The sequence below is a fragment of the Vipera berus genome, assembly GCF_964194415.1.
Source record: "Vipera berus genome assembly, chromosome: 2".
Taxonomy (NCBI): domain Eukaryota; kingdom Metazoa; phylum Chordata; class Lepidosauria; order Squamata; family Viperidae; genus Vipera; species Vipera berus.
In genome coordinates, this window is record NC_138203.1 from 13717884 (window position 1) to 13742686 (window position 24803).

At 41.7% G+C, this 24803-nt stretch overlaps 1 protein-coding gene across 4 annotated transcripts in view; it reads right to left on the reverse strand.

Annotated features, from left to right (window-relative positions):
- MBD2 (methyl-CpG binding domain protein 2) overlaps positions 1-24803 on the reverse strand; it is a 68773-nt gene that overhangs the window by 9333 nt on the left and 34637 nt on the right. For all 4 annotated transcript variants that reach the window (XR_014024861.1, XR_014024862.1, XM_081315682.1 and 1 more), the window contains exons 4-5: positions 10084-10174; positions 8456-8633 (exon numbers count right to left, since the gene is read on the reverse strand). Coding sequence is in view for 2 of the 4 variants with exons in the window: in XM_081315682.1 (XP_081171808.1) it covers positions 8456-8633; positions 10084-10174 (269 nt within the window). In the remaining 2 variants the exon portion in view is untranslated. The remainder of the gene's footprint in view (positions 1-8455; positions 8634-10083; positions 10175-24803) is intronic.

The following is a 24803-nucleotide window of genomic DNA, read 5'->3' on the forward strand; positions in this document are numbered from 1 at the left end:
TAGCCTCTGAAACCTTGGGAAGATTTAGCACAGCTGAAGAAAACCACTTTGAAGCTGTGCTACAGGTTTTATAATAGTAATGTTATTAAAGTTTACAACTGCCAAGATAAAAAAAACTAATAGAAGCTAAGAAAAATATAAAAGAGTAGAATGAGAGAAAGTTTTAAAAATACAAAAAGGAAAAACACATATATACTAAATAAAAATTATTGTAAACAACATCGACCTTCATCATAACAAATACAAACAATTGCAATAGCTTATTATCTTTTCTAATACTACAACAGAAATTGCTAAGCACATTGGTTTGTGCTTAAATTGTAAGCCGCCCTGAGTCTTCGGAGAAGGGCGGGATATAAATGGGATTAAAATAAATAAATAAATAAATAAATAAATAAATAAATAAATAAATAAATAAATAAATAAATAAAAATACACTTCATTCAATGTCTCATCTCATAGTTAAACAGATTCTTAAAATCCCATCATTTAATTCTAATCAAGAAGAATCTATTAACTGTGATGAGAAACAATAATCTATATATTTTAACCTTAATCAAATAAACTAGCTTTATATTCCTTTCCTTTATTGTTAACATAGTAACCTCAGTTTCTCCAAAAATACAACAAAGGAACTCTTCTTCCTCTATCTTATCTATTAACTATAAACAACTCTTGACAACCCCCTCACTTGTTCATAGTCAGCAAAAATCCACTAAGAAGTCACCAGAAACAACAAAATACAGCATACATTTTTAACTTTGATCAAATAACCTCTTTATATTTACTTTATATTCATGCACTTTACTTTGAACAATCTTAATATTTATTCCCTTCTAGTAAAGTCCTAGGACTTGATTTGTAAGTGCTCCATTGCTGGAGGTTTTCAAGAAAATATTGGGCAACCATTTGTCTGGGATGAAATAAGGTATCTTCTGCCTTGGGTAGGGAGTTTGACTAGAAGGAGGGAAGGGAACGACGACGACGATGATGATGATGATGATGATGATGATGATGATGATGATGATGATGATGGAAGGTACCTTGGAGGTCATCTAGTCCAACCCCCTGCTCAGGCAGGACACCCTATACCATTTCAGAAAAATGGCTTTCCAGTCTCTTCTTAAAAACCTCCAGTGTTGGAGCATTCACAGCTTCTGGAGGCAGGTTGTTCCACTGGGAAGGGAAGGGCATTCACTTCTAGAATATGTGAGATTCTCATTTATTGATGGCAACTATGACTGCAAGAACTCTGATCACTAAGCACATGGTCACATGGTTTTTCAACTTACAATCATGTTACTTAATGACAGGGTTTCTAATCCCAATTAGAATCATTAACCAAAGGGCAACCTGTACTACTTAAAAGGAGCAAAAAAAATATCTCTTGGTTTTATTTATAAATTAAAGTTTTGGAGATTAAACTTTTAGAGTGGAAATCTGCAAAAAAAGAAAGGCATGGAAAGAATCGGATTTAGATGAATCCACACATCTAAATGTTCGTTAACTTAATTCGTTGCATTACAGCTTAAAAGAACTGAATGCTTTTAAATCGCTAACACTTTTATCATGGATAAGATATTACTAAGATTTATTTTTCTTGGTTTATTACAAAAACAACAACTTGGATTATTTGTATGCCAAGACTGTAAGCGTACTTGGTAAAACAAGTAAACATAAAATGATTAATAAATAGAAGCGCTATACATTGCTGTTTACAGAACTTTTTATTTTTATCTCTCCATATGGCATAGTACACAGAGGCATATTTTAGTAGTGTTTGGGGGTGGGCATAAGATGTCAAAGCTGATGAATGAGATTTATTTTTAAGCAACATTCAGGCAATGCAAATATATTTCTATACAGGGCTTTTTTTGTCATAGAACGCTCAGAACGGAGTTCCGGCACCTTTTTTGGATGGAACCTTGTAGGGTAGGCAAGGCGGGTTGTATGACATGTGTGAGTTCCGGCACCTTTTTCTTTTACAAAAAAAACACTGTTTCTATAAAGGATAAATCTGAGGATCTGGATAAAAAGCTATATAATTGTCAGGACTGCTATGCTGCACCAGTTAGGCCAGGGGTAGGCAACCTTGGTTCTTTTATGACTCCCAGAATTCCTGAGTCAGCATGGCTCAGCTTGGAAACCTCTCCCTTTCCCATCAGCATGGCTGGCTCAGGAATTCTGGGAGTTGAAGTCCACGAGTCATAAAAGAGCCAAGGTTGCCTAACCCTGACTAGGCTTTGCTACATGCTGTAGCATGCCCTAAAAATGGGAGGAGGGAGCTGTGGGGTGGGATAAAAGAGGGCTGGCTTCAGGGTAATCAAAACCTTTCTTCCTGCCATTGCATGAGAGCCGCCAGCAGTTGCAAAATTGTATCATGTAATGCAACACCCTCTTGCCCACCAAGCCAGAGACTGTGACCAAAACAATTTGTTTGAAAGTAATTGGACAGCAAAAGATAACTAAAAGGGGAGGGAGGAGAAACAGAAAAGTGAACCAGAGGTTTTTGGCATGAATCTTTAGATTGGGCTTTGCTATGCTGTAACCCATTTGCTCAGTAAGGGATGCTCTTTATAGCCATGGCCTCAAGAGTCTTACTCTGCTAGCCAGCCAAGTTGGGATGGCTGACAATGGGCTGTCTAACTTTGGAGTAAGGGTGTATTAGAAGTCAGAGGAGGAAGCTAAAGAGAGGAAACGAATGACCACTGCTGACCACCCTCTGAAATGTATAGCCCACAGGTCTGCAACCCGCGGCTCCGGAGCCGCATGCGGCTCTTTCAGCTGTCTCCTGCGGCTCCCGGTCCTCTGCCATGTGCAGTCCCAAAAAAAAAGTGGGACTAAAAAAGTTCAAACAATCAATTCAAATATGCAGGGTAGGTGCTAAGCTTGTAAGCCGCCCTGAGTCTTCGGAGAAGGGCGGGATATAAATGGAATTAAATAAATAAAATAAAATATCTCGCCTTGGCTCCACTCTTCAGTCAAACCCTGTTCTGCGCATGTGCGCATGTACGTGCATGCGCACATATTTTTGCGGCTCCCAGTTTTTCCTTTTGTGAGGGAACCTGTTCTGAGTGGCTCTTTCACTGTTTCAGGTTGCTGACCCCTGGTATAGCCCAAGATTAAAGTTAGTAAATGCAGACAATGCACAGCATAGACAATGCACAGCTCTGGATCCAGGCAGGCTCCTTTAAGTGATGTTGCTCATTCTCCGCTACCTCTGATCTTAGAGGACCAGACTGTAAGCAAACACATAGGATTCCCACTGAGTATGGTCCATTAGAGTCTTTCTGCAGCTGAACATCCAGCAGCATCTTCAGACCAGGTGAACATTGTCTTTTTCCACAGCTGAATGGTTAAGCTAGCTTGATTTCACTTCTCATTCCATCTCCCAATTCTTCTTCCCCATTCATTTCTTCCCTCCAGTCTTTTCCTTGTGCTAAATTTCTTTGGAAAACATCACCAATCTTTAAGCAGCTAGAATGTCCCAAGTTCTTTTTAAGGCTCTACGTTCTAGTGCACAGGTGTCAAACTCGATCGCGTCACATGACGTATCACGATGTTTTTTGCCTTTGCGGAGCCAGAGTGGGCGTGGCCTGCATGTGACGCATCTGGCCCACTAGCTGCCAGTTTGACACCCCTGTTCTAGTGTAATTGTTAGCTCTTTTTGTGGAAAGGCAGAGAGCAGATAAATGGTTATAAGTATCACTAGGCAAACATAGGATAGACCCCATGTGAGGAGAAGGAGGAAATATCAAATTATTCACAGACACCCCTTTCACTTGCTATGAACAGAGCTTTGAAATATCAGTCTGTTCAACTATTATATCAAAGTATATCTCCAACTAATCAGATAAGCCATTTTGGCAGTACAGATTTGTCCTTTGAGGTCCAAAGTCTGCAATGTCAGCTTTATTGAAGATGTTGAGGCAATCCTTTCCCTTACTGAGGTTATCTCCATGACTTCTCAGTTGGTTTTCTTTTCTGAGGGAATAACTCAACCTCCAAGGTCCCTTTCCTGTTATTCTTTCTCTTTCTCCTTTTTCTTCCTCTTCTTTTCTGATTCTTCACACTTCCATCTTTCTCATTTGCCTCCTTTTCCTTCTCCCAGAAGTTCTTCTGCTGTTGTTTCTTTCTAGATGGAACCCATTTTTCCCCATGTCCAAGAGATATTTCAAATAACAAAGGTTGGTTTTTTTTCCCCCTGAAGAATCCAACAGTTCTGGCTTCAGATTTTGAGAGCTGTGGCAAAATGTGTTTTATAGAAGCACAATGCCCCCATTTAGGCCATTAAATCCCTTGCTTTGTGCAAGAATCTAAATTAAAACATCTCTAACAAAGGCCAGATAATGCCAGAAAAGGAAAGCCCATCATTTTCCTAGGTTTTAATGTCAGATCACTTTTACTATTAAAATATTTTTTTTCTGACAGACAACCAGAATTCGCCGCTCTGTAACTCAAAACCCTTGTTTTGTATTCGGCTTTTCAGGATCTTGATTGCTGTCTCTGTGATATCCTTTCAACTGTCTCTTCTCAAAGTTAAGCATTGTCAGTTTGTTCAATTTCTATTCACTCTACTTGTTTTCCCTGTGCCGATAATCCTAGGTTGCATTAACAGAGGGACAGAATCAAGATCACGTGATGTGTTAATACTGCTTTATAAAGCCTTAGTAAGACCACACTTACTACTAGTTTTGGTCACCGTATTAGAAGAAAGATGTAGAGACTCTGGAAAGAGTGCAGAAAAGAGCAACAAAGATGACTAGGGAAATGGAGGCTAAAACATATGAAGAACAATTTCAGGAGTTGGATTTGTCTACTCTAGTGCAAAGAAGGACTAGGAATGACATGATAGCAGTGTTCCAATATCTAAGGGGCTACCATAAAGAAGAGAGGGGTCAAGCTATTCTTCAAAGCACCTGAAGGCAGGAGAAGAACCAATGGATGGAAACTAATCGAGGAGAGAAATAACCTAGAACTAAGGAGAAATTCCCTAACAGTGAGAACAATCAACCAGTGGAACGGCCTTCAGAAGTGGTGGTACTCCATCACTGGAGGCTTTTAAGAAGGGATGAAAGAGCCACTTGTATGGAATGGTACAGGACAGGGGTAGGCAACCTCGGCTCTTTTATGACTCATGGACTTCAACTCCCAGAATTCCTGAGTCAGCTATGCTGACTCAGGAATTCTGGGAGTTGAAGTCCATGAGTCATAAAAGAGCCGAGGTTGCCTACCTCTGGTATAGGATCTCCTGCTTGAGCAGGGGGTTGGACTATGTCCAATATCCCTTCCAACTTTGTTATTCTGTTATTCCTTGTGCCTTTCTTTACACCCATTTCAGTTTGCCTGAATTAATTTTAAAATGTGACATCCAGAACTTAAAATAGTACTTAAGACAGTGTCGGCAGTGGAGGGGATGGAGACGAAAGGACCATTCATCCAAAGGAACCATACCAGTTTCCTCAGAGTAAGAACAGTGTGGCAGATCTTTTGAGGAAGCATCAAAGGAGGATCCCCACAATGGACACCAAGCTACTTTTCTCTTATAGATTTTATAAGAGTCAGGGATGCAACTGTTAAAGAAAAAAAAAACCTAGGCAGCAGCCATCTTCCACTCAACAAATTACTGTCATGTGGGGAAAAAAAGCATCATTACAAGTTAAATAAGAGTCGTGCGCCTGAAGCAAATGATTTGTCCATTAAAGTGTTCAGCTTGATTTCCAGTCCTAATTTGCAGAAGCAGAACTGTGTGGGGGAAAAAGATCCCCCTCTATGCAAATGAATCAACTATTCATGCCGATATACTTTAAAAAAACGAATATGGTATGGGGGGCTAGAAATGAAAAGCAGATACGGACTTTCTAAAACGGACTTTCTAAAATGGGCAAATCTTAACTAAAAAGGTGGATGAAACAGTATTTTTATTATGGTTTTAGAGTGTCCTCTGCTGGCGAATACAGGATATGTGAAATGCTTTTTTAAAGAGCTTTTAGAGACTTTATTTTATGAGTCTTCTGCTGCAGGGAAAAATAAAAATGGGGGGAAACCCATGCTGTGTTAACTATTACACTTATATTACATTGCTCAGGACATGGTGCAGCTCAAACATGCTTAGCCTAAAAGTAAAGGAAAATAAAAAAGGAGCAGGGAGGCGATGGGATATTGGAGATCATGTAGCTCCACCCTTTATCTTGAGTTCAAAACATTTCCAAAACTGCTCAATATTTAATTTATTTGTAGCCATCTTACTGAGATTCATTTAACCCAGTGAGGTGCCAATGCTGGCTGGGGAATTCTGGGAGTTGAAGCCCATAACTCTGAAAGTTGCCAAGTTTGAAATACACTGATTTGATCCACCCAACTTTAATTTGCAAAAAATAAATCAGCCAGTTGTTAGCAGCTTCGGAAAGATAGCAACCCAAGACTGCTAATTCCAGCGTCAGTTGTGTAACTCCACATTGCAGTTGTGGTGCAATGCAGGGCTTCTGATCATTTTCCCAGGGGGGGAAAAATCACCTAAAGTGTATTTTAGGGTCTGAAAGGCTTATTATCATTATTATACTATCACTATGATTATTCCACAGTGGTCTGAAAAACTGAAACTGCCACCGCCAATACAGAAACGAAACCTGGTGTTCTCTGTAGAAGTGTTTGATTCTCTCCTACAACTTGATATCACAAGTACAAAGATAAGAAGAAGACTAGATCTGGAATGTCTCAGCAGCTTAACACTTAATGACAGCACAACTTGGTGTGGATTTGAATCGTCAACTACCCACAGAGCATCAGTTTTGGCTGAAAAGCAGAGGGCCCTGGAAGAGGAACACATTAAAAACTAAAAAAGAAAAAATTGTGAAGCCAGAAAACCTACTAACAAACTAAGAGAAGTGCTAATTGTTCCCAGTTGTTCCATTCTTTTGACACTGTCTCTCCATAGAAGATAGAACGGTAGGGCTGGAAGGGACCTTAGAGGTCTTCTAGCCCAACCCCTGCTCAAGGCAGGAGACCTTATACCCTCCCGATCAAATGGTTGTCCAGTCTCTTCTTGAAAACCACCAGTGAGGGAGCACCCACAACTCCGGGAAGCAAGCTATGCCATTCATTGTTCTCATTGTCGGAAAATTTCTCCTTACTTCTAGGTTGAATCTGTCTTTAACAAGCTTCCACCCATTACATTTTGTCCTGCCTTCTGATGCTTTGGATAATAAGTCAATGCCCTCTTCTCTGTGGCAGCCCCTCAAGTACTGGAAAACAGTTATCATGTACTTGATCCCCTTCAAATGTTGATAATCTCCAACTCAAACAACAGAAATAAAGCAATGCAAGAAAAAATATATGTGGAATTGCTAGCAAATTCAAGTCTCTGGCATACCTTGAGTTCTCTCTGAGGATTCACGTGTCTGGCTAGGTTCTGCTTCCATAAGATCTGCAAAGCACAGTTCTGACTGGGTCTATTTTGAGGGTGAATAAGGCTGTCTGTTTACTTCCAAAATAATGTTTACCAGAAGCTGTCTCTTTCCATATCAGATGGTAAGTAATTTTGATAAAACGTCTTGAGTGAAAATTTTTATCCTTTTCTTTCTTTGCTATGCATTCAACTCAAAATATCAAACATTTGGGGGAGGGATGGTGTTTTATTGCTCAGGTTTTTTCCCTCTAATAAGCACTGTGGTTGTTTACCCAAATCCAGCATCTCATAATTTGGAAACCTCAAAGGCTAGTATTTAAACATGCACTTAAGAGTAATTTCAACACCGAGATTAATAACTATCCGAAGCCTGAGTATCGGTATTTTGAAAATAGAGAAAACGGAGCTATAGAAACCTAACCAAATCATGAGCACATTTCTTGCAGCAATTACTACAAGATCAGCAGGAAATCAATCACGTATAGCGGTAATAAAAGATGATCTTAATCTTAAAAGCTAGAGGTAAATGGAGCATTTAAAAAGAAAAATGCAAGCATAATCAAGTTGGACTTGGTGGTGCAAGATTGGGAATATGCCCTCTCATAACTCCTACAGCATGCTCAGTTGATTTACTTCTTTGTTTATGAGCCATACAAGTGAATGTTGTGTCAGCAAAAGCTAGGAAGGGAGGGAGGGAGGGAGGGAGGGAGGGAGGGAGGGAGGGAGGGAGGGAAGGAAGGAAGGAAGGAAGGAAGGAAGGAAGGAAGGAAGGAAGGAAGGAAGGAAGGAAGGAAGGGCTTTCTTCTTTTGTTAAAAATAGATACCCACAGAAAACAAAGTGACTCTACAAAGGCACCATCCAGACATACTGTGATGCAATTCCCAAGATTTTTGGTGAAGACATCTGGAGGGACACAGATTAGAAAGAATTGAATAAATGGGCTAACTGGGATGAAACTTGGATTATGAAGTCCACAAGTCTTAAAGTTGCCAAGACTGACTCTGCAGCCCAGCATGCTGCAGGAGCCGTGTCTGTGAAGAACTCACCTAATGTCTTCATCTGTAACGATGAAGGCTTTGCAGAGAGGCTGAGATGTGTTTAACCACACAGCGGGGTTTTTTTCCACGGCAGCAGACAGTTGTCCTGTGATGGGAGCAGAACTTGTGTGCAATGCGCTGGCTACAGCTGACAAGAGGGTGTCTTCATTGTTCCCTGGGCCCACTCCTAGAGAGGGAATGCAAAGTTGGCTCATTAAAACTCAGCCTATTCAGAGGGATGGATTTGCTATCAAAAATGCCAAATATGATCTCTGTCCCCAAGACAAAGCTTAGCAAATCCTAGACTTACAAGCATAAAGATGCCCATAATAATAATAACAACAACAACAACAAAGACCTACAAATAGAAATAGACTGTGGCAAAGGCAAGCAAGGGTAGTACCAATAGTAATAGGCGCCTTGGGTGCAATCCCAAAACAACTGGAGCACCACTTGAACACCACTGGCACTGATAAATTCTCCATTAGTCAATTGCAAAAGGCGGCCTTACTAGGAACTGCTTCCATCCTGCGACGATATCTGTAATACCATCAAACATTCACATCTGCCTATCCCAGGTCCTTGTTAAGGATAGGTAGACAAAAATGCCAAATCCAGTCTGAACATCTGGCTGACTGTGCGATTATTATTATTATTATTATTATTATTATTATTATTATTATTATTATTATTATTATTATTATTATTATTATTATTATTATTATTATTATTATTATTATTATTATTATTATTAATAATAATAATAATAATAATAAGAAGAAGAAGAAGAAGAAGAAGAAGAAGAAGAAGAAGAAGAAGAAGAAGAAGAAGAAGAAGAAGAAGAAGTTGGAAGGGACCTTGGAGGTCATCTAGTCCAACCCCCCTGCTCAGGCAGGAAACCCTATACCATTTCAGACAAATGGCTGTCCAGTCTCTTCTTAAAAACTTCCAGCGTTGGAGCATTCACAGCTTCTGGAGGCAGGTTGTTCCACTGGTTAATTGTTCTGTCAGGAAATTTCTCCTTAGTTCTAGGTTGCTTCTCTCCTTGATTAGTTTCCATCCATTGCTTCCTGTCCTGCCTTCAGGTGCTTTGGAGAATAGCTTGGCTCCCTCTTCTTTGTGGCAGCCCCTGAGATATTGGAACACTGCTATCGTGTTCCCTCCTCGTCCTTCTCTTCATTAAACCTGTTGCTAAGTGAGTTTTGCCACATTTTACGACCTTTCTTGTCACAATTGTTAAGTGAATCACTGCAAGTGTTCAGTTAGTAACAGGGCTGATAAGTGAATCTGGCTTCTCCATTGTCAGAAAGTCACAAAAGGGGATCACATGACCTTGGAACACCACAACTGTCATAAATATGAATCTGTTGCCAAGCGTCTGGATTTTGATCATGTGACCATGGGGATGCTGCAATGGTCGTAAGTGTGGAAAATGGTCATAAGTCACACTTTTTAGTGGCATTGTAACTTTGAACGGTCACTAAATGAACTGTCATAAATTGAGGACCATCTGTAGTCTGTTAGCACAGTGTTTTTCAAACGCTGGGCAACTCCCAGCGTTCCCCAACCAGGATGTGGGAACAGACTTCCTGCATGTTCCATCCACTCAGAGGGCTCCATTAAAACCTCAAAGTTACCTTGAAGGCCTTTGGGAAGCTCCATGGATTTTATGATTTGCTCACTGACATCTGAGGCACTTAAGCCTTGAAGCCTCTTCTCCCAGAAAAGCTAAAAAAAGATTTAAAAAAAACACACATAATTAATGGACACAGTAATTATGTTACTATTCGTACACACAACCATATAGGTAGCCCTTGATATACAACAGGGGTCTTCAAACCTGGCCCTTTTATGACTTATGGACTTCAACTCCCAGAATTCCTCAGCCAGCATGCCTGCATCCCAATTATGGGAGTTGAAGACCACAAGTCATAAAAGGGCCAAGTTTGAAGACCCCTGATGTACAACCACAATAGGGACTATAAAATCTGTCAAGTGATGTGACTGATAAGTGAAGCATCATGTGACCACACCCCTTCGCATGATGTTTTTTGCCACAGTTGTTAAGCATTTTGGCGGTGGACGTTACGCGAGACATCACATGACCATGACTTGCAACCTTCCCTGCCACTTCCCCATTGGCTTTGTCAGAAGCTGGCGGGAACAAATTATAAATAGCAATCATCTGATCGTGGGAATCACACTCCTATTTATGTATCCGAATTGATTCACATCAAACTGGTAATGGTGTTCAAGGCCCTACATGGCATGGGTCCGGAGTACCTTAGGGAGCACCTGCTGCCGGCATCAACTTCCCTCCGCCCTGTGCGTTCCCACAGAGAGGGCCTCCTCAGGGTGCCACCGATCAGAGAATGTCGTTTGGTGGCCCCCAGGGGGAGGTCCTTCTCTGTGGGCGCCCCGGATTTGTGGAATCGGTTGCCGGTGGAGCTCCGGATGGCGCCCGACCTTCGCTCCTTCCGGCGTGATCTGAAGACGCATTTATTTGAACAAGCCGGCTTGGCCTGATGGGGGATGGGTTGGGTTTTTATTGTCATTTTAATATATGTATTTACTGTTTTTTAGCTTGGGCATATGTTTAATTCTTTTTTAACTTTTGTATTTTTTGTATTTTTATATGGTTGCCCTGTTCACCGCCCTGAGTCCTCCGGGAAAAGGGCGGTATATAAATAAAATAATTATTATTATTATTATTATTATTATTATTATTATTATTATTATTATTATTATTATTATTATTATTATTATTATTATTATTAAACTAATTTTCATCTCACGGCTCTTCTGCAGCCATTACAACAAGAGACAAAAGCTCCTCTTTCGAAGATACCAAAGTCCACAGAGTGGACCGCTGGTTTGAAGGAGGGGTCAAAGAGACCATTTATGTCAAAACTGAACGGCTATCTCTCAACAGAGGAGGAGAGATCTGATATCATCTATCTCCAGCCTACAACACAGTCCTTTCAGCAGTTCCAAGAAGCCTCCACACCTATTTGCACTACTCAGGTGACATGAGGACCCAGATAAACCTCCAGGTGGCCTCAACGACTCTATAAAATGGACATGTCAAACTCGTGATGTCACGTGATGTCACGCGATGTATCGGGACGGTTTTGCCATTGCCGGAAATGGGGTGGGTGCGGCTTTTGCATGATGCGTCCGGCCGACAGGCCGGCAGTTTGACACCCCTGCTCTAAAAGAATGCAAATGGAGTATAAATCTGTCTGCAAGGAGTATAAATCCTTCCATTCCCCACCATCCAGTCAGAGTTTAAGAAGCTTGTTGGATGACATGTGAAACGTCTTCAAAGAAAAACAAGAAAGTCCATTTGCCTCGTGAAAAAGCATCTTTGGGACATTAGAACAAGGAGCTACTTTTGTTTATTTTATACACAGAGGTAGCCCTCTGTGAGCAGTTGAGAGCAGAATTCCTAATACTAAGCAAAGCAATTGTAAAGCAAGTTGTGTCCAATTTTGTGACCTTTTTTGTCATTTTTTTAACCTTTTTTTGTTAAACAAACCACTGCAGTTGTTGAGTGAATTCTAACAGACATTAAGCGAATCTGGCTTCCTTATTAATTTTGCTTCTCAGAAGCCATCTGGAAAGAACAAAAAGGGTGATCAAATAATAATAATAATAATAATTTTATTTATATACCGCCCTTCTCACGAAGGACTCAGGGCGGTGAACAGGGCAGACATAAAAAAAATACAAAAATACAAAAGTTAAAAAGAATTAAACATATGCCCAAGCTAAAAACAGTAAATACATATATTAAAAATGACAATAAAAAACCCAACCCATCCCCCATCAGGCCAAGCCGGCTTGTTCAAATAAATGTGTCTTCAGATCGCGACGGAAGGAGCGAAGGTCGGGCGCCATCCGGAGCTCAACCGGCAACCGATTCCATAGTTCCGGGGCGCCCACAGAGAAGGACCTCCCCCTGGGGGCCACCAACCGACATTCTCTGATCGGTGGCACCCTGAGGAGGCCCTCTCTGTGGGAACGCACAGGGCGGAGGGAAGTTGACGCCGGCAGCAGGTGATCCCCGAGGTACTCCGGACCCATGCCATGTAGGGCCTTAAACACCATTACCAGTACCTTGAATCTCACCCGGAAGACAACTGGTAACCAATGCAGCTCACGGAGCAGAGGTGTAACATGGGAGTATCGGGAGACTCCCAAGACAACTCTCGCGGCTGCATTCTGTACCAGTTGGAGCCTCCGAGTGGTCCTCAAGGGCAGCCCCATGTAGAGAGTGTTGCAGTAGTCCAGGTGAGAGGTCACGAGCGAATGACCCCCCGAACACTGCCACAACCATCATAAATACATGCCAGTTGCCAAGCACCCCAATTCTGATTACGTGACCGTAGGGATGCTTGTGATGGTCATAAGTGTGACAACTAGCAATAAGTCAGTTTTTTTCAGTATCATTCTAACTTCAGTTGCTGAACGAATAGTTGCAATTCGAGGACTACCTGGATATAAAAATACTACAAATTACTGTCTCGTGCATACACACACTGAAGGGAGACCTCTATGAATACCACCAAACCATCTAAAATGTTCCTATTTTTCCATGATGTTCCAGGAAAAAAAACCATTAACAATCCTGTTTGTGAAGAGAGAAACCCAAAAAAATGCCCAGCCCTGCCATTTATTATTTAAACAATCCTTTCTCACAGAACTACTTTTTTTCTCTATCTGTCATAATTAATCATGCCCCGTGGTTACTTTCCACTGCCTTTGCACACTCAAGCTACCAGGCACTCTTTTTAAGCAGCCTGAAATATGCAAAGTGAGATGCAATGGGTAAATGCACATTTGCGTTTTACAGGTGGTTTGAAAAAACGCAAGCATTGGCAGCCCAAACAGACCGGGCTAAGAATGGAATCACAACCAATGTGGGAGAGAGAGCGTAAAACCTTCAAAAGGTCTTTACCAAAACTGCTATTTGCATGGTAAAAATTTCACATTGCCTCAGTGGACATTTCAACTCCCACTAATAGCAGCTTCAAAGGAGGGATCTTAGAACCAAGCATGGGGAAGAAAGGGTTAACCCACCCAACACACATAAAAAGCACTTCCTTCCTGCGGCAAAATTTGACATTTAGCAGTCACTTCCAGTCAATGCAAATCATCAGGCTAATTACACAAATATGCACTTAATGCCCTACAGAGCAGAACCCTAGGGGTTTAAACTCTGCAACAGGGCTGTCAGATCAATGCTTGACAAGCCAGATGGGGATTGAAGTCCAGTGAGAGATGAAGGTTGGATAAGAATCTGGGTTTAATGCCCTAAAGCAGGGCTGTCTAACCTTAGCAACTTTAAGACTTGTGGACTTCAACTCCCATAATTCCCCTGCCAGTCATCAAGGACTATGTACTTTCTTTAGAGTTTAGAGAATGGAATGCAATGGAATGGAGGACAGGAGAGGAGATTATGGAATAGAGAATGGGATGGGATGGGATGGGATGGGATGGGATGGGATGGGATGGGATGGGATGGGATGGGATGGGATGGAGGAGAGGAGAGGAAAGGAGAGGAGATTATGGAATAGAGCAGGGGTGTCAAACTGCCAGCCCGCGGGCCGGAGCATCACAGAGAAACCGCGCCCATCCCATTTTCGGCAATGGGAAAAAGTTCCGATACGTCGTGCGATGTCACATGACGTCGCAAGTTTGACATACCTCAAATAGAGAATGGAATGGGATGGAATGGAATGGAATACCTTTATTGGCCAAGTATGATTGGATACACAAGGAATTTGTCTCCAGTGCATAAACTCTCAGTCTGGTTCTTTAGTTTGGGCTTAACATATTTGTAGGCATAACTCTATAAACCATGCTTAAATAAGCTACCTGCTGCATGAATGCAGCCAAAGGGTGACGCAGAGCAAATCTACCCCAGATCATTCATATCAGTGAGTTCTTATCCTTATAACCTGTTGCTTTTCAAAAATCCTAGCACATTATGCCCTCTGTTGCCTGGATGAAGGGTACAACATAACCAAGGAGAGTCCAATTTTTGCACCTATTTTTTCCCCTTTATGTAGTGCAAAATATTCTGGGCAGGGTGAAGGTTCTAATGATGGCAACGGATCCTGCAAGCAAAAATGTATCTTTGTGCAGCTGATTGTTTTGAAGACCTGCTTTCCTGAATGACAAAAACATTTAACTACAGGTAGTCCTCGACTTACGACCACAATTAAGCCCAAAATTTATGTGGTTAAGTGAGACATTTCAGTGAGTTTTGCCCCATTTTACAACCTGTCCTGTCTTAATTGTTCAGTGAATCACTGCAGTTGAGTTAGTAACCTGGTTATAAAGTGAATCTGGCTTCCCCATAGACTTTGCTTGTCAGAAGGTTGCAAAAGGGGATCATATGATCTTGGGGCTCTGCAACCGTCATAAATATGAATCTGAATTTTTGATCACGTGATTGTGGGGATGCTGCAAAGGTTGTGACTGTGAAAAGCGGTCATAAGTCACTTTTTTTAGTTCTGTTGTAACTCTGAATGGTCACTAAGCGAACCATTGTTAAGTCGAGAACTTACTGTACAATCCCTCTGTTTGTGTTTAATTACAAGGCAATCGCTACAGCTACACATTTCAAAAAGGTTTGCAAAAGGAAATCCAAATCTGCAAGACGGCAGGTGCAGCATTACAGCCAGAGTGCTGCTCCTCCTATACAAGAGGATGTACACTTAGACACAAAAGGCAGAGAGTTTCAAAGGGGATGCCATGCCTGCAGCCTTACAGATTTTGACACACTCTATCCCATCCTGATCACAAAAGAAAACCTGTGAACTGTATTGTCAAATATGAAACTTTGGCAGCTACGTGCCTCTGCGTTGCAACTTGCCTTTAGATAAAGGGGGTGGGAGGTGTTATTTTCAAGTGGGTAGATGGAAAAAATGAAGCTTCTTTGATTCAGCTGCAGACCATGGGAGCCTGAAGCCTTATCAAGGACACCAGAACAGGTGTGGATTTGAAGCAGACGGTTCCCATAACAAAGTGGACTTGTTGATATGGATTACGTACGACGATGGGGGTTTGGCTGGGAAAACTATTGCAAATCTATGAACTGGTGTGGGAACCTCAGAGTAAGTTTTACTTCAACATAACCACACAGTGTATTCAATAAACTTTATTTTTTTTCGAAAATGGAATTAATCTGGAGTTTTATTTGGATTCTCGAGCTGGATGTTGACATGTATACAAATTCAGCACCTTTCAATGAGTTAATCCTCAACTTACCATATTTTTAGTGACCATTTTAGTGACCAATATGGCACTGAAAAAAGTGACAACCAGTCCTCACATCCAAAACTATGAGCATCCCCCAGTCACATGGTCAAAATTCAGGTGCTTGGCAACCAGCATGTATTTACAATGGTTGCAGTGTTCTGGGATCATGTCATCACCATTTCCCAGCCAGCTTCCAACAAGCAAGGTCAATGGGGGAAGCAGGATTTACTTAACGACTGCATGTTGCAGTGATTTGCTTAACAACTATGTAAAAAAAAAGGTTGAAAAAATCTGGTAGAATTCACTTAATAACTGCCTTGCTTAACGATGGAAATTCCGGTCCCAACTGCAGTTATAAGTCAAGGACCATCTGTGTTGTTCATTAAAGTAGCTTCCTTTTTCAGCTAACTACAGAAGCCTGAGGAAAAAAAAGTTGTGGCTGCATTAATGGAACTGATTCCACAGTGCTTGAAGCAGCTGTTGTTGTTGTTAGTTGCGAAGTCGTGTCCGACCCATCGCGACCCTATGGACAATGTTCCTCCAGGCCTTCCTGTCCTCTACCATCTTCTGGAGTCCATCTAAGCTCACGCCTACTGCTTCAATGACTCCATCCAGCCACCTCATTCTCTGTCGTCCCCTTCTTCTCTTGCCCTCAATCTTTCCCAGCATTAGGCTCTTCTCCAGTGAGTCCTTCCTTCTCATTAGGTGGCCAAAGTATTTGAGTTTTAGCTTCAGGATCTGGCCTTCTAAAGAGCAGTCAGGGTTGATCTCCTCTAGGACTGACCGGTTTGATCGCCTTGCAGTCCAAGGAACTCGCAGGAGTCTTCTCCAGCACCAGAGTTCAAAGGCTTCAATTCTTTGGCGCTCAGCCTTTCTTATGGTCCAGCTTTCACTGCCATACATTGCAACTGGGAAGACCATAGCCTTGACTATACGCACTTTTGTTGACAGGGTGGTGTCTCTGCTTTTTAGTGTGCTGTCTAGATTTGCCATGGCTTTCCTCCCAAGGAGCAAGCGTCTTTTAATTTCTTGGCTACAGTCCCCATCTGCAGTGATCTTGGAGCCCAGGAAAATAAAATCTGTCACTACCTCCATTTCTTCCCCATCTATTTGCCAGGAATTGAGAGGGCCGGATGCCATGATCTTGGTTTTCTTAATGTTTAGTTTCAACCCAACTTTTGCACTCTCCTTCTTCACCCGCAACAAGAGGCTCTTTAGTTCTTCTTCACTTTCTGCCATTAGAGTGGTATCATCTGCATATCTTAGGTTGTTGATGTTTCTTCCGGCAATCTTAATTCCAACTTTTGATTCATCTAGCCCTGCCTTTCTCATGATGTGCTCTGCATATAAGTTAAATAGGCAAGGCGACAGTATACAGCCTTGCCGGACTCCTTTCCCAATTTTGAACCAATCAGTGGTTCCGTGTCCAGTTCTCACTGTTGCTTCTTGGCCCGCATATAGATTTCTCAAGAGACAAATAAGATGGTCTGGTATGCCCATCTCTTTAAGGACTTGCCAGAGTTTGTTATGATCCACACAATCAAAGGCTTTAGCATAGTCAATGAAGCAGAAGTAGATGTTTTTCTGGAACTCTCTAGCTTTTTCCAGCGTATGTTGGCAATTTGATCTCTAGTTCCTCTGCCTCTTCGAAATCCTGCCTGTACTTCTGGTAGTTCTCGATCCACATACTGCTGGAGTCTAGCTTGTAGGATTTTAAGCATAACTTTACTAGCATGAGAAATGAGTGCAATGGTGCGATAGTTTGAACATTCTTTGGCACTGCCTTTCTTTGGAATTGGAATGTAAACTGATCTTTTCCAATCCTGTGGCCACTGTTGAGTTTTCCAAATTTGCTGGCAAATTGAGTGTAGCACTTTTACTGCATCGTCTTTTAAGATTTTGAATAGCTCAGCTGGAATACTGTCACCTCCACTAGCTTTGTTGTTGCTCAGCTTTTCTAAGGCCCACTTCACTTCACATTCTAGGATGTCTGGCTCGAGGTCAGTGACCACCTCATTGTGATTATCAGGGACGTTAAGCTCATTCTTGTATAGTTCTTCTGTGTAATTTTGCCATCTCTTCTTAATCTCTTCTGCCTCTGTTAGGTCCCTGCCATTTTGGTCCTTTATCATGCCCATTTTTGCATTGAACGTTCCCTTCATCTCTCCAATTTTCTTGAAAAGATCTCTGGTCCTCCCTATTCTATTGTTTTCTTCTATTTCTTTGCACTGTTCATTTAAGAAGTCATTCTTATCTCTTCTAGCTATTCTCTGGAATTCTGCATTTAATTGGGCGTATCTTTCTTTTTCTCCCTTGCCTTTTGCTTCCCTCCTTTCCTCAGCTATTTGCAAAGCTTCCTCAGACAGCCATTTTGCTTTCTTGCATTTCTTTTTCTTTGGGATGGTTTTGGTTGCTACCTCTTGTACAATGTTGCGAACCTCTGTCCATAGTTCTTCAGGCACTCTGTCTATCAGATCTAATTCCTTAAATCTATTTGTCACCTCTACTGTATATTCAACAGGGATATGATTTAATTCATACCTGACTGGCCTAGTGCTTTTCCCTACTTTCTTCAGTTTAAGCTTAAACTTTGCAACAAGAAGCTCATGGTCTGAGCCACAGTCAGCTCCTGGTCTTGTTTTTATTGACTGTATAGAGCTTCTCCATCTTTGGCTGCAGAGTACATAGTCAATCTGATTTCTGTGTTGACCGTCTGGTGATGTCCATGTGTAGAGCCGTCTCTTGGGTTGTTGGAAAAGGGTGTTTGCTATGACCATCGTATTCTCTTGACAAAATTCTATCAGCCTGTGCCCTGCTTCATTTTGTACTCCAAGGCCAAACTTGCCTGTTATTCCAGTTATCTTTTGGCTTCCTACTTTAGCATTCCAATCCCCCATGATGATAAGGACATCATTTCTGGGTGTTAGTTCTATAAGGTGCTGTAGGGCTTCATAGAACCGGTCAATTTCATCCTCTTCAGCACTGGTGGTTGGGGCATAGACTTGGACTACTGTGATATTGAATGGTTTGCCTTGGATTCGAACTGAGATCATTCTGTCATTTTGAGGATTGTATCCCAGTATTGCTTTTCCTACTCTTTTATTGACTATGAAGGCTACTCCATTTCTTCTGAGGGATTCTTGCCCGCAGTAGTATACCTGATGGTCATCTGAATTAAATTCACCCATTCCTGTCCATTTTAGTTCGCTGATACCTAAGATGTCGATGTTCAGTCTTGTCATCTCTTGTTTGACCACGTCCAGCTTTCCTTGATTCATGGATCTTACATTCCAGGTTCCTATGGAGAAAAAATCTTTACAGCATCGGACTTTCCTTTCACCACCAGACACATCCACAGCTGAGCGTCCTTTCGGCTTTGGCCCAGTCGCTTCATTCTTTCTGGCGCTACTAGTACTAGCCCTCTGCTCTTCCCCAGTAGCATATTGGACGCCTTCCGACCTGAGGGGCTCATCTTCCAGCGTCATATCGTTTTGCCTTTTGGTACTGTCCATAGGGTTTTCATGGCAAAGATACTGGAGTGGGTTGCCATTTCCTTCTCCATTGGATCACGTTTTGTCAGAACTCTCTGCTATGACCTGTCCGTCTTGGGTGGCCCTGCACGGCATAGCTCATAGCTTCATTGAATTACGCAAGCCCCTTCGCCACGACAAGGCAGTAATCCATGAAGGGGTTGAAGCAGCTACACATTTTTTTTTCTAAGTTTGCTCAGAAGCCAGAAAAACAATAGACAAACTATAAGGAACAGCAGAAGCTCTATATTCCCACAAGAGCTGGAGCTCTTCTTCCAAATTGTTTTGAACTATATACAGCCCTAGTAATTATGCAGCCTACATTAATTGTTCATTAGGAAAAGGACAATAGATTTCTAATCCCATTGCATTTAGCCGAAACAGGAACACTAGTATTTTCATTTGCCATTTGCATGATTACTGGAAGGACTTTATAAAATGCTCTCATTTGTTAGTTATAAATCAATTTAGGATACAATTATGTCAAATGTTATGTGATCCCCAAAGGGCACGCCTGGATTGATAATGTGACGGATGAGATTTGTATGTTAATGTAATTGCTTGGCTGCAATGGTCCCTGTGCAAATCATTAATACTTCATTGTCCAATTAACATCAATTTTAAGTCAATCATGACAGAAACCGCTTGGGTCACGCAGCTTCATTCACTATTTACCCATTTAGGACAACTTAATTATTTTGTTGCTGCATTCCTTTGTCTTAAAGTTCAATTGTTTGCTATTGCAAAAAAATGGTACCATCTGGAAGAGAAAAAAACAAATGAGTGGTGTTGGTGCACAAGTTAGTTTTTGTAGCAAGATCAGTGGCTATGTAGTGGGAATGCCTGAAGTGACCTTATAATAGGTTGAATTGGTTGTTCACAGAGGTTGGCATTTTATAAATGATAGCATGGGAGATTCTGGCTGAATGTTGAAGTATATGCCCTTCCAGTAGTCATTCAGAAGTAATAAAATAATTGAGGGTAGTAGGAGCTCTCCGACTTTTAGGAGAAGCTAGACAGGCATTACAAAAAAATATCTTCATTTGGATCCCAGCATTGGGAGCTAACAGGATGGGTAACCTATTCCTGTGATGTCATCTTGCCTGCCACAAGTTTTCTTTGGTCCTCTTGCCAACCTGGCTCTTTCCAAATCTACTGGACTTTCATTCTCATCACCAGCCAGCACACATTAATGAATGAATGAATCAATCAATCAATCAAATATTTGAAGGTGTACACATGATCAGGGGACTGGAGGCTAAAACATATAAGGAATGATTGCTGGAACTGGGTATGTCTAGTTTAATGAAGAGAAGGACGAGGGGGGACATGATAGCAGTCTTCCAATATCTCAGGGGTTGCCACAAAGAAGAGGGAGTCAAGCTGTTCTCCAAAGCACCTGAAGGCAGGACAAGAAGCAACGGATGGAAACTAACCAAAGAGAGAAGCAACCTAGAACTAAGGAGAAACTTCCTGAGAGTTAGAACAATTAACCAGTGGAACAACCTGCCTCCAGAAGCTGTGAATGCTCCAACACTGGAAGTTTTTAAGAAGAGACTGGACAGCCATTTGTCTGAAATGGTATAGGCTTTCCTGCCTGAGCAGGGGGTTGGACTAGATGACCTCCAAGGTCCTTTCCAACATTATATTATTATTATTGTTGTTGTTGTTGTTGTTGTTGTTACTACTACATCTGGAGGACGATAGGTTCAGAAAAAATATGTCATACAATCTTTTCCATTTGGTCTTTACTGGAGATATGGTGTGGGGGAAAAGACACCTACACTTTCAGCAGACAAAGCATGTGGTCTGCAAAGGAGCTATTTAAACCATCTCTCACAGAAATTATGGGAGCGGGAAAAATTTGTCATGCTGCAAGGAGGGAAACTTTGGAGCACATGCCCAAGAATCAGGACTGAATGGAAGGCCAATGAGCATGTTTTTCATCCCAGAGGCAAAGAAACTGGGGCTACAACTTTGCTCTTAAAAGGCAGAGCATACAAAGTCCTGGGACGGTTGGGAGACTTCAGTGAAGCCTAACCTAACTTGTAGCATTTCCTACCTATACTTTCTTCTCCACTTTTGTACCACCACGCTCATAGTCCTCAACTTATGACCACTATTCAGATCAGAACCACCAGGGTGGTTGTTAAGGTGAATCATGCCCAATTGTACTATTTAATATTTTTTTGGCCACATTTGTTAAGTGAATCACTGCATTTGTCAAGTGAATCATATGGTCATTAAGCAAATCCGGCTTCCTACATTTATTTTGCCTGTTGGGATGATTGCAAATGGCAATCGGAATACAAAATAACAGAGTTGAAAGACACCTTGGAGGTCTTTTAGTTCAGTGATCCCCACCCTTTTGGCACCAGGGACCAGTTCTGTGGAGAGGTTTTTCCGGGGACTAGAGGGGGTGTGGTTTTGTGTGCTGCCCGAATCCCGTGAATTGGGTTTTGCTTGTTTGTGCGACCCAGTTTCTGGCATGCTGTGGACCAGTGCCGGTTCTTGGAGCAGGGGGTCGAGGACCCCTGTTCTAGCTCAATTCCTCAAGCAGGAGACCCTATACCAGGGGTCCTCAACCTTGGCAACTTTAAGACTTGTGGACTTCAACTCCCAGTATTCCTCAGCCAGCAAAGCTGGCTGAGGCATTCTGGGAGTTGAAGTCCACAAGTCTTAAAGTTGCCAAGGTTGAGGATCCCTGCTCTATACCATTACAAACAAATGGCTGTTCAACCTCTTCTTAAAAATCTTCAGTGCTGCAGTATCCAGTTGCCTGAATTTTGATCATGTGACTGTTGGGATGCTGTCAAGGTCATAAATATGAGAACCAGTTGTAAGTTGTTTTTTCAATGCTCTTGTGACTTTGAATGGTCATAAACAAATGGTTGTAAGTCAAGGACTACCTGTACGCATGTGGCCACAGATCTGTCCTGCCCTCTGGTCATCCTTAGAAACACTACCCTTTCCAGTTCTCAAGATTAGCCTCTCTGCTAATTGGCCCCTAGGGCTGTGGGGACGCAGTGGTTAAAATGCAGTATTGCAGGCTAATTCACTGCTCACTGCCAGGAGTTCGATCCTGACCGGCTCAAGGTTGTCTCGGCCTTCCATCCTTCAAAGATTAGCAAAAGGAGGACCCAGATTGTTGGGGGTAATATGCGGACTCTGTAAACTGCTTAGAGAGAGCTGTAAAGCACTATGAAACAGTACGTAAGTCTAAGTCCTTTTGCTATTGCTTCTAGCAATTCTTTTCTTCCAGCGTTTGCTCTCCCAAGAAAGTTTAGTAAATCCAAGTTTGAAAAGAAACAATGGCTGTGTCAGGCAGTAAAAGCTGCTGTTCTTCCTTCTCATCCACTTAAGCTTAAGAGAAACTGATGGAAGGGATTGGGGCAGGTCAAGGGGGCTCTTTAAATTCTTTAAATCTGGGACCACCAGCCTCTCCTTCTGCCTTGTCCTTGAACCTGGATCAACTTCAACATAAGTTGGTGAAACCCAACATACAAATGCACCTGAACTATGCCTTCTTTACTGCCCTAGTGGTGATTCTCTCTCCCTGGAGCAGAAATGGATCAGGAAAGGCCTACACAATGCACGTGTGCACACATACATACACACACACACAGACAGACACAGAAAGAGAGAGAGAGAGAGAAAAAAAAACTTTCTGCACATACAGTCATGTGAAAAAGAAAGTACACCCCCTTTGAGTTCTTTGTTTTACGTATCAAGACATAGTATCCTTTGCCATTCTTAAAAGTAGGCATACACAACCTCAGATGAACAACAAAACATATTACACCATGTTATTATTTAACTTGCAAAGAGAAAGCCAGAAGGGTGTACTCTCTTTTTCAAGACTGTAGGTGCAAAAAAAAAAATCCAATAGCAAAAGTTTATTTCATTTTTCCACATTTAAAAGGCTAAGTGTAAAAGGGAAAAGTTAGTTAGTGACTATATTCACCCAACATATTTAACAGGATTGAATAAAAAGCTCAAAAAGTTGATTTGCAAAACACGCCGATGTTAATGCTAACCTTAGTTTAGGTTTGCATGTTGCACAAATCCAATAAACCTGATAAATTTATGCATGAACCCAGCAGTGGGTTAATTCAGTTTCTACGTTATGGGTATGGAGTAAATACAGCTAATATTGTCCAACAATTTACGCTGCAGACTCAACCCCAACAGCTCTTTGCCTGTCTTCAACAGGGAAGAGTCACAGGGTAGAAAACATTTTGCAGCCAAGAAGGGTCCACAAAACATTTGCACCACTCAGGTGACCCCGAGGACACAGATAAACCTCCAAATGGCCTCAACGACTCTCTAAAAGAATGCAAATGACCAGCTGTTTGCAAAGAATATAAATCCTTCCATTTCCCACCATCCGTTCAGAGCCAAAGAAGCTTCTTGGATGAAAAGCAAAACGGCTTCAAAGAAAAAAACCAGAAAGTCCAGTTGCTTCCTGAAAAAAGCACCTTTGGGACAACCATGACCTGGATGACAGAGAAACTCCATAGATGCTGTCCAACTTAGTTCACCCCTGATTTTTTGTAAAGAAACTTTTTTCCAAACCACGTACCTTCCAGATGTGGGCAATTCAACTCTTAAAATCCTAAACAGCAGCCCTGCTAGACAGGAAATTCTGGAGCTGCAGTCCTACGATGGGAAAGATACCACTGGCACACACTTGGCATCATTCCACTATCACACCTCATCTTTTCCCTGTCGAGGTGGGTCAATCTCTTTTCCATTTGCAGCATCCCACCCCCCCTCTCTTCAAAAGCTATCCTCCCAAACGTTTTTTTTCCACACCACCCCATTTTCACCATCTCTGCCCTGTTACCGCAATATTGACTTCAACAATATACGACTTTTTGCCTCCTTTGCTAACAAACAACTATCAAAAGGACATCCTGCAAAATTAAGACCTGTTTGATAATGCTGCCCACTGCTTCTCTGAAGAAGAAATGCTATAGTTAAAAATGAACAGATTGGGTTGAACTGACATTCAGCTGCCTACTCTTGATTACAGAATTCATGTTTATGCTGTTCTATTCAAGCCGTATTTAAAAGCAATCATTTTCTTTCTGCAGTTTTAAACACAGGCTTTCCCAAGTGGGCTGGAGCGCTTTCAGATCTCAAGAGGATAAACAGACTAGTTCTAAAGATGTTTTGCATTCATCTCCTGCTGGTTATCCTCAGAAAAGAGTGGAGCACAAAAGGAAATAAAGAGTTTTCAAATGCCCAGCATGTGCAAAGTCAGGGATATCTTTTTATCCTGGTAACAGATTGCTGAGGGATATAATTCTAAGTTACCAGGAATCGGCTGAAAATCAAACAACCTCATAGCTAATGTTGGCTGGAAAAATAATGGCTTTGTCTCAAAGGTGTCTAAAATAGTACCTGCTGATTTGGAAGACCTTGGTCATCGACACTTTAAAAGTAGACTTTAAAGCTTCCTGGCTCTCAAAAGACATGACCCACTATCACTCATGTCCATCCACAAAGACTCACAAGGACACACATTTGATCTAACTGGGACCACAGTTGTAGCC